Source organism: Quercus lobata, chromosome 10 (assembly GCF_001633185.2).
Source record: "Quercus lobata isolate SW786 chromosome 10, ValleyOak3.0 Primary Assembly, whole genome shotgun sequence".
Taxonomy (NCBI): domain Eukaryota; kingdom Viridiplantae; phylum Streptophyta; class Magnoliopsida; order Fagales; family Fagaceae; genus Quercus; species Quercus lobata.
Genome location: NC_044913.1, coordinates 41,687,794 through 41,698,500, shown reverse-complemented (window position 1 = coordinate 41,698,500; position 10,707 = coordinate 41,687,794). Strand labels below are relative to the sequence as shown.

The following is a 10,707-nucleotide window of genomic DNA, read 5'->3' as shown; positions in this document are numbered from 1 at the left end:
CTGTTGTGTTGAATTCAAGATGGAAACGTGCCATTTACACTGTTTGTTTTAACATTTACGTATTCAAATAAAAAGTCATTTTATACTTTCTGAAAAACTATATTACTTGTATTTGGTATTGAGTCTATTGACCTTGAAAATGAGCTGAAATCATTAATGTTGGCTTCCTTTGTTTTGTAGCGTTGTTTTTAAAAAGAATTTAAAGAAAAAAAATCTCTCAATCATCCTTTTAATAGGATTTGCATTAATTAAAGATAATTTTCCTTTGACTAGTTTTTCTTTATACAGAAAAACACAGAAACATATCTTTGGATAAAATTTTCCATTAAAACAAACAAAGTAAGCTTAAACATCAGTTCAGAAAAGAAAAAAAAAAATCATATTAACAGAAAATGATGCATTCAGTCAGTGAGACCAGAAGCTGCACAAAGACCCCAATATTTACTACACATGAAGGCAATGACTTGGTGCTCATGGTAACAGGCTAGTGCAAATTTGCTCTCCACCGAGAAGACTAAACAGACCCCAGCTTTCAATACAAAATCAGCATTGAGAAATAACAAAACTACCAAGTCCAGGATGGGGTCGAACCTCTTGCAAAGATCCACTCTTCCGAGACCCAGTCCAAGTGACTGAACCAAAAATTGTATTTACAAAACACAGGCATATACAAAGAAAGGAAAATGATATACAAAAATTAAAACAAAATAAAAATGTTTGCTTGCAGGATTGCATTCTTCTGCAGACAAACTTAATCGAAGCTTGATGAGCGGCTCCATCTCCCATGCAGATAGTCATCTAATGAGACACTCTGCTCACTGCCACTGCTAGAAAGTGAATCATCTTCCAAGCCTAGCAATGCCAGGTTAAGATAGGATTGGAGGTTGGTAGGAAATGCCTCCCCATCCAAGTCATCAACTTCTTCCGAAGTGCAGGGTTGCTTTGCCCACCTTGTCACTTCCTCATCACCTTGGAGAAGCTTCAAAACCTTTTGGTGAAGGAAAAAAACATTGATCAGTATATGAAATAATTGCTAGGAGTGGAAAGTTCGAGTATTGAGCAAACTTACAATGCTGATTTGAGGCCGTAATCTAGGTGCACGTTTAATGCAAAGGGTAGCAGCCAAAACCATTCTCTCAATCTGAACATGGTCATAGTCACTGCCCAAGCTTGGATCCAGCAATTTGGAAACCTCCCCACCCTTCAAAATTGGCTTTGCCTAGATATCATCATCAACCACATTAATTGAGATGAATCAAGACATATACTGAGTTAAAGGCAATCAATAAATAATTTCCAAGTTATAAAAAAGAGTTTGCTTCTCTAAAGACCACTGTTTGTCAAAAATGAATTCTTTTTATATATCAGCGACTCAACCTATTGTGTGTCAAATACAAAGTTGTTATTTCTTGTCTGGGTGTAAAGTTCAGAAACAAGATTAGCAGCCAATACTCCTGCAAATGGAGTTAAATTTCATAGAGATAAGAACTTACCCACATTACTAAGCTGTCCTTGCCACTAATTGGCTTTCTACCTGAAAGAAGCTCAAGAAGTACAACACCAAATGCGTAGACATCAATTTTGTCACTCATTTTGCCATGCATGAAGTATTCTGGAGCCAAGTAACTGCCACAGAAGGGAGTATTAGCTGTACATCTAAAGTAACTAAGTAAGAGAAAATAGGAACTAGAAATCAAATTACGTACCCAAAGGTTCCTGCAACATCGGTGCAAGTAACATGGGATGATGTCGAAGCCCAACCAGCAAGTCCAAAATCTGAGAGCTGAAGTAGTATGACGAAAGGTAATGAGCATAAATAGCTTCTTATAATGTAGCAGATAAAATTTAAACAGTTAAATTCAGTACCTGTGGCTCAAAATCATCAGAAAGAAGGATGTTCGAGGATTTCACATCCCTGTGGATCACAGGTTCCACACAGCCGTTGTGTAAAAAATCCAACGCCTCAGCTACACCCACAGCCACATTATATCTTTCTTGCCAACCAAATGCTTTCCCATCCTTCTTATTACCTTATTCAGAGAGCACACACTATGAGCTTTAAATAAAATGGAGAATATGATGTAATTTTTTTCTCTGATTCAAACAGATAGATACACTAAAAGAAAAGTTTACCATGAAGGTTCTCTTCTAGGCTTCCTCTTGAAAGAAAATCATAGACTAGGAGTAAATTGTTATCCTCAAAACAGAACCCAAATAGAGAGATTATGTTCTTGTGATGTAAAGTTGTAATAATGTCGATTTCCTGAATGAAATCTTTAACCACATCTTCAGATGGCTTCAAGATTTTGACCGCCAATTCCTTGCCATCCGGAAGACACCCTTTGTAAACATTACTACTACCACCCTTACCAACCATATTCTCTGGAAATAAAAAATGAAACTTTATTAGAAACATTCCAAAATTTGAGGTAAACTTGAAAACAAGGCCCATAAGATTAAGGAAAGCAAACGAACCAGGCTTGAAATTGGAGGTTGCCAACAGAAGCTCCTGGTAATTAAACAACCTGCAGGTGGATGAGTATTTCTCATGTAAACCCAACAATTCTTTAGGAAGGTTACCCAAACCACTGCAAGGGGAAAGAGGACACAAAGAGGAAGATTCAAATGGCACAATCGCACCAGTCTCTCCATCAAGTGAGGAACAACGCTCATCATCCTTATCAAGATTATTCTGCTTCTGGTCAGGATAGACCACAGCAGAAGAATGCCAGCTCGGTAATCTCAATACCCACTGAAACACAGACGTCTTTTTCACAGGTTTCTCCACGTATTGTTGGTTAGGTAGAAACACCCGTCGAAGAATTGACCACCCAGATTTCAACTCCGGTGGTTCATCTACAATCACAACGGAACTTGAACTCCCAACAGCTTCAGCTGTTTGGTATGGTACCATAGCCAACAAATTGACATCACCATCATCCCCATCCCCAGTCAACTCTTCTGCAGATTGGGTCCCACAATTATCCCGCAACACTGCATCTGGCGAACAACTCGGGCAATTCTTCAGTGTCGTCATCTTCTTCAAACCCGAGCTAAATTCTACCTGACACTGATGACCCTTATCCAAATTCACTCTCCCTGCACCATCACCCACATTATTTAGAAAGAACTTCCCCATTTCTACCTAATTTCTTATGAGAAAAGTAACCATAATACTTGCAACAATTATCAAACAACAAAAAAAAACTAAATCCCACATCAAATTTCTAATAGAAAGATATATGAGCATTAATCTTGAATCAAAATAGTAACATCTAAAATCAAAGTATTTGAAGAACAATTGACAATTTGGACATTTTACCATACCTAATCCCCCCACCCCAACTTCCAAATCATTGCAAACTCAGGGATTTACTTACCGGCGTTTTTGGCCAATCTGTGGAACAAAACTTTGCCATTGTGGACGGCGAAAACGGAAAAGTTCCTCGGCAATTTGGAGGCGCAATACTTGGCAAGGGAGGCCGACGGCCGGATTCCGATACGAGGTTTAGAAACACCCACAATGAGTGTAGCCTCACCGTGAGATTTCGCCTCCCGGACTAGAATTTTCCGGGCCTTTAAGCCCTTAATCAACTTCAACTTCAAATCAACCTAAACGAACGAACAAAAGCAACTCTGTTTGGTTACTAAGAAAAAAAAACACCAAAACTCGAATTACAGACAAAAACAGAGAAATTGGAAAGCACCTCTCTCAATTTGCAGACAATTTCATACACAGAAAGCATGGAATTAAACTGGTTCGCGAGCGAGAGAAGCGCAGACGTGCTCTCTACAAAACAAGAGAAAAAACCCATGAATTTCTCGTTAACAACAATCATACCCATTTCACAGAAAATGCTAGAAAACCACACACAGACCAGTGGGGGTGTCGATGACGTGAAGGGCAATGACACGGTCACCGGACTGTGCAACATTGCAAAGTGCCCACGTGAGCAATGTTCGGCTGGGCGAGTCTAACTCCACCCCCACAACCACCGTGCGAGGCTGACCTTCACCGTCACCCTCGCCGCCATCTTCTAACCCCATCTCTCAGCAAAGTCTCTCTCTGTGTGTGCTTTGTTGGTTTTGGTTTTGGGTTTGGGTTTGGTGCTTTTCTTACTTTTACTTTTGGGTTTTTTGGGGATAGTGAGAGAGAGAAAGAGAGACTGAAAAGTTAACAAAGAGCATATGTATTGGGAATTGCGAGAAATGGGAATCTTCTCTAAAACAATGGAGAATGGAGGAAAACTGTATTGGTTGTGGACTTTGTTGTGCGGGGGGAGAGGGGGCAGTAATCCCTTGTAAACCGTTTGCTTTTGACCTATCGTGTGACCTTCTTTTTTACTGGGTGATTTTGGATCGTTGGATTTATTATTATTATTATTTTGAGATATATAATTTTGGACAGAGCTGAAGAATAGCTTTGGGAGTTGTCAAGGGACAATATGGTTTGGTTTGTCACCAAGACAAGACAACAAGTAAGGTTTAAAAGCGGATATACAATACAATACATTACAATGAGGTTGTCTTCCCACGCCAGCTTTACTACAGAGCTAATTCCACTCATACTTGCTGTTTCACTTGACTCCTTTTTTTTTTTTTTTTTTTTTTTGGAAAAATTACAATTTAACCCCCCTTAAATTATACTAATTTTACACTTACCTCTCTTCAATTATTCGAATACATACTTACTCCCTAAACTATTACCCATGTAAGGGGTATAGTTTACGAGGATAAGTGTAAAAGATAATATAGTTTAGCAGGTAAAGTGTGCATTCTCATATTTTATAGAATAAGTGTAAAATGAGGTATAGTTTAAGGGGTTAAATTAAATGGAAGCCAAATTCAAGCAAGTTACACACTTTTTTTTAATGATTTAATAAGGTCATATGACTAGGAAAATAGGAATTATAAATATAAAAAATATACTTCCTAAATTACGTTTTAACCCCCCCCCTAAATTATACCAATTTTACACTTACCCCCTTCAATTATCCAAATATATACTTACTCCCTAAATTATGAGAATGCACACTTATCTCCCTAAACTATTACATGTGTAATACTTTACACCACATTCTCTATGAGTTATTGTTTAGGGAAGTATGTGTGTATTCTCATAGTTTACGGGGATAAGTGTAAAAGATAATATAGTTTAGGGGGTAAAGTGTGCATTCTCATAATTTACAGGGTAAGTGTAAAATGAGGTATAATTTAGGGGGTTAAATTAAATAGAAGCCAAATTCAAGCAAGCTACACGCTTTTTTTTTTTTTAATGATTTAATAAGATCATATGACTAGAAAGATAGGAATTATTAAAAAAAAAAAAAAAAAAAAAGACTATAAAAGGCAAGGAATAAAGAATATACATTTTGTGTGTGTGCATGAGTTTCTTCTATACTACTATTTAAGGGGTTTCACTTGTTTGAGATCTTCATTTTCGATGCCTAAAATATCCTCAAATTTACTTTAAATAATAGGGTTAGACATGCAAAATTTTTAATTTAAAAAACTCCTAAATTTTAGCTAAATTAAAATAAAATAAAAATGTCGTTTTTCTTCTCTCTCATGTTAGTCTCCCTTTCACGTTAGTCTCTCTCTCTTTAATAACCCCTTATCCATATCCCTTAAAATTAGTCACTTCCACCTCTGCTTAGTCCTTCTGAACAAATCAAACACAAATAAATGTCTCTCTTCCTCCTGTTTAATCTTTAAAAAATAAAAACCTCTCCTTTTCTCTCTCAAAGGAAGGAGTAGCCTTTTTCTACAAGTTAATTCTCATAGTGCTGTTTCTTTTCTTTTTCTTTTTTTCTTTTTTTTATTGCTCATATGATTTTGATTTATTTGTTATGGAAATTGTAAGAAAAGAATTTGAAATAATAAACATTGTATAAAACTATTTTTAGGGTTATTTGATCAATTGTAGTTGTTGTATATCTACTTTTATGAAAGCAAAAATAAGGAACTAAGGACAAATGAGATTGAAATCAGACAATGAAAAAGATTCAAGAGATGGCACCATTTTCTTACCCTATTTGTTTTGTTTTCTTTTACTTTTTCTTTTTTCTCCCTTTTTTCCCTTTCCAATTCTCCTTAAATTATTATTTTTTGTATATGAGTGAGTTACATGTGTAAATAGATTTTATTTTCATCTTTTTTCATTCTTTTTCTAATTTTGTAGCTGTGAACTATAGAATTTTGGGTTAAAAAGTGTAATTATTCACTTTATTTTATTGCAATCGGTTTGTCTATGATGATAGGTTTTAGAATGGAAGAATGTGGAAATAGGAGAGATAAAGTAGGATGAAATTCCTGTGAAAAACAAGGCCATGAGTCAATTCTTAGTACTAGTAGGAAAACATGTAAACCCAAAAAAAGAAACTCATTGCAAGCACGAAGCGCGTGTGATGATGCTAGTATATAGTTATAGCGTTATTTTAGAACTACAACAAATTCCACACTTATTTTTACAACTAGTTGCCTGTCACTTTCACACAAATATATCACTTTATTTTTTCACCACTCACAACCAGCCACATCATATAGTTATGAAAATGAGTGTGATCTACGTGGAGTTGGTTGATATTCTAAAATTTTTCATAGCTATATATAAAGATTTACCTCAAAATAGTTTTAGCCTTTTTTTCTTTTTTTCTTTTTATCAAAGTTCTATGTTTGTTACTCCCCTTATCTCATTTTGTTGATTCTATTTTAAAAATTCATTTTTTTAAATTACATAATTTATGTGTTGTTTCTGAATAAAAAATGTCAAAACTATATTCATTAATTTAACTTTTAATTGAAAATTTGTATTGATTTTTTAAAATAAAAGCAATAATAGGTCTTATGGTGTTTACCAACTTTTCAAAGAATATTATATTTTGGACATCTTGAAATACATCTTAAAATGAAATAGGAGATCAATAAAATTAGAGGTATAGAGTTTTTTTTTTTTTTTTTCAATGATAATTACTTTTTATCATCAAGCTAAGATACTAATTAGTTTTTTAAGTAAGCGGAGTTCAAATCCCAAATCTCTTATTAAATAATTAAAAAAACTTTATGAGTTGAGTTTTTTTTTTTTTTTTTTCTTAATGGTTATAAGTCTTAACTTCTTTGTAATCTATATTGATTTATCCATGATTTGTCAAGGCAGTTGACGTTTAAATAATAATAATATTAATAATGTATTTTGCTGAATGAATTGTATGATTGGGAATTTGGGAGCGTGCATGGTCTAATATTGGAATCCAAATCTTCTGTCCCACTTTTCCTGCTCCACCAATAAAAACATGCCACGTGTTCACCTAATTAATTAAATACTACTATTAATTAATAATGGTAGTATTAATAAGTCAATAATGATAGTATTTAATTAATTAGGTGAACACGTGGCATGTTTTTATTGGTGGAGTATAGGATGGAGCAGGAAAAGTGGGACAGAAGATTGAATGAATGGTAGGATTCATTAAATAAGAGGAAATAAGTTTACTTTTTGGTTGCTCTCATCTCAGCGGTGTACAGCAAAATGTATTTTTATACATAATGAAAGTGAAATCTTCCTCTATTTTTTTTTTTTTTTTTTTTTTTGAATAATGAAAGATTTAAGATGTGCTAGGTTTAAATAAAAAGTATACAATATTACATAATTCAAAATTTTTAATTAATACTTTGGTCACAAAAGAGAAAAATAAAAAAATTAATTAAGAATAATGCTAGAGATACAAACTATTTTACAAATTTTTTTACAAACTACTGATGTGATGAGTAATTATTGATAAATGAAAAAGTGATATTAATGATGAGCCTAGATGGAAATCAAGAAGAGGTTGGTCACATCAATATTTTGTAAATATGTTGTAAAATAGTTTATGACCATAACTTACTCATTAGTTAATACTCTCTCTGTCCCAAATTGTTGGCCATTTTTAGAAAATTCAACTTTTTAAGGAACATTATTTAAAGTGTTTTTTTTTTTAAATTTTTTTTATACAAGATAGAATTCTACTCTAGCCTAATCTAAGTGTATATGTATGTGAAACTCCCTCCTGGAAACTTGAACCTCGGGCCTTACCCCCACACCCCACAAACACTTATACTTGTGGAGTGACCATCACACAGAAGATGTGTGGTGGTAAAGTGTTTTTTTTTTTTTTAATTAAAATGATAAATTTTTTCAAAACTAGCATCATTAATTTAAACTCTAGTGAAAGAATGGTATTAATTCTATTGACATTTTAAATAAAGCAAAAAGGTAAACTAGTAAATTTATACATTGACTTTTGAAAGCAGCTTATATTTTGGGACATTCCAAAATAAAATAAAGGACCAACAATTTGAGATGAAGTGAGCACTGAGTAGTATATTTTGATAGGCTCTTTTGGATATACATCATTGTTAGTTTCTTTAAAACCTTCTCCCATCTCCCCTTGTGCGTGTGTGAGTTAAAATATTTAGTATTCTAAAAAAAAAAAAAAGTAGTATATTTTAACAAATCTATCATTAAATTATATTTAATTCTTATTCTCTCAATGCTTGCCAAATAATAATAATAATAATAATAGTTATATCATCTACTAAATTTTAAATCACGCCACTAAAAAAGCCTATGAAAATAAGGAACGTTATAAGGAGCTCATTTGCGAGGATTCAGATCCTCTAGATTTTCTAAGGTATTCTACCAATAGATTTCCTTAAATCATAACCACTATTTTATGATTTAAGGACTTAGATTTTTCCATGTCAGCATTCCACTAATAGTACTTTTAAATAATAAAACAACTAAAATTATTTTTAATAGAATGCTGACATGGTAAAATCCAAATCATTAAATTATTAAAGAATGGTTAAGATTTAAGAAAATCTATTTGGTAAAGTATCCTAAAAAGTCTAGAAGATCTGAATCCTATTTGTGATGCCCCCCTCTTAGTTTAAAGTCATCTTTGTTTTGCCTAAAGCCATGAAAGACTAAGAGTATATTTGGGATCCGCTTATTTTACTAAAATTGAAAACTTTTTGCTAAAAGTATTATAAATAAAGGTAAAAGTTAGCTGAAATAGTACAAAAGGTGCAGTGAAACTCATAAATAGTAGTAAAAATAAACTGAATAGTAAAATAAATTAATTTTTTTAATTTGGAACTAAATGCATACTAAATTGTTGTAAACCTCCTAGCGTAGCATTTCGAGAACTACTAGTCTCACTCACGTGACAAAGTCCTTGGGTAGGTACTAGCTAAAATGGTTGGGTTTGCATCAATCTCAACAAAATCATCAACTCCTCATGAGTTTCAACACAAGACTTTTTGTCTAATAAATTAAGCAAATGTAAGATTAAGGTTTCTCTGCGTTGGGAAGCAAAAACATGAAGTACTCTCTCTCCCTAATCACATCACCCCGAATTTACCCAATTTTGTGATTAGAAAATATATACCGTTGTACTTGATTGGAAATCCGCCTCTTCCTTCTCTTTTGTTCTTCACTTGCTGTATGATATGAGTAGCAGACTTGACTTCCTCAAAAACCAAGCCAATCAAAGGTCGATACGTATCAAGGCGAGATAAAAACAACCTATATGTTTTTTCAAGCAAGTTAAAACTCATTGACTGTTACATGTTCAATTTTACAAGGCCAATCCATTTAGGAGACCCCTAGGAGGAAGAACTATCTCCTACATTAGGTGTCTCACAGCATATAAAGTCTCAAAATATATGGATGATGGATCCCACCAACTTTGAGACACCAAGTTTGTACACCCGTGGTAAGAGATAACTTTTAATTCCCAAAGACAATATAGTTTCACGGGGAGGCGTCAAGATTCAAGAAGCATCATTCCTCGAACAAATCATTGGGCATTTAACTTTTAACACAGAACAAGAGAATATTGTTTGGTAACAAGAACAACAAGAAAATTTTGCTAGAATGTGATTTGTGTATAACATTTATTATCAGCATTAAAAGGTGGAGAATGTAATAATTTATTTTCAGCCTATCAATGTGGCAATTGATTGCTAGCAAATAGTATTATATTGACTACTTGATGGAGATGGGATGGGACGGGATAGTGTGCCTTTCATGTGTTCAAAAGGTGACTGATTAGAAAAATGTTAGCAACCCAAAAAATACAGTACAATTTGTCCGTTCGCATGTTGTGAGTGATGGAGAAAAAGTGATTAATTTATGTCGATTCACATATTTAATTCTCATAACTAGCCACAAAACGAATTGTGCTAAAAGTTGTGATGTTCTACTGATTAATTATTACCTGTTTATATGGACGGTGCGTTTGTTCACAACATGCGCAAGATTGCATCATATATTCATATGGATGTGTCTGCCAGACTGGGGGGAAAAAGTGATTAATTTATGTCGATTCACATATTTAATTCTCATTACTAGTCACAAAATGAATTGTGCTAAAAGTTGTGATGTTCTACTGATTAATTATTACCTGTTTATATGGACGGTGCGTTTGTTCACAACATGCGCAAGATTGCATCATATATTCATATGGATGTGTCTGCCAGACTGGGTGCTTGTGGGCCTCTGTGCCTTTTCTTAGCGAAGCTATTTATTTAATGGATTAGTGTCATTATCATGTTACAATTAATTGGCAATCTTATTTTTTTTTAAATCTCTATCATGATGCTTCTCATATAATATTTCAGCATATCAGCATTTATTTAAAATAAAATTTTGGTTGAGATGTA

The 10,707-nt window shown here is 33.6% G+C and overlaps 1 protein-coding gene across 1 annotated transcript; it reads right to left on the bottom strand.

The window, feature by feature from the left end:
- Nucleotides 1-377: 377 nt before the first annotated feature.
- LOC115965342 (probable receptor-like protein kinase At2g42960) lies at nt 378-4,094 on the bottom strand. Its single transcript, XM_031084537.1, has 10 exons — nt 3,879-4,094; nt 3,708-3,790; nt 3,381-3,612; nt 2,476-3,099; nt 2,134-2,382; nt 1,867-2,030; nt 1,707-1,783; nt 1,494-1,626; nt 1,070-1,219; nt 378-988 (listed from the first exon to the last, which is right to left on the bottom strand). The coding sequence occupies exons 1-10, from the start codon at nt 4,045-4,047 to the stop codon at nt 752-754; spliced, it is 2,118 nt and encodes a 705-aa protein (XP_030940397.1). The 5' UTR covers nt 4,048-4,094; the 3' UTR covers nt 378-751.
- Between the last annotated feature and the right edge of the window lie 6,613 nt (nt 4,095-10,707).

Bases quoted from the DNA above. Each gene is read 5' to 3' on its own strand.
- LOC115965342 (XM_031084537.1), bottom strand. From the start codon at position 4,047: ATGGGGTTAGAAGATGGCGGCGAGGGTGACGGTGAAGGTCAGCCTCGC. The intron at 2,383-2,475 runs GTTCGTTTGCTT...TTTTATTTCCAG, and splicing joins AACCTCCAATTTCAAGCCTG to AGAATATGGTTGGTAAGGGT. The intron at 1,220-1,493 runs GTAAGTTCTTAT...GATGATATCTAG, and splicing joins AGGACAGCTTAGTAATGTGG to GCAAAGCCAATTTTGAAGGG.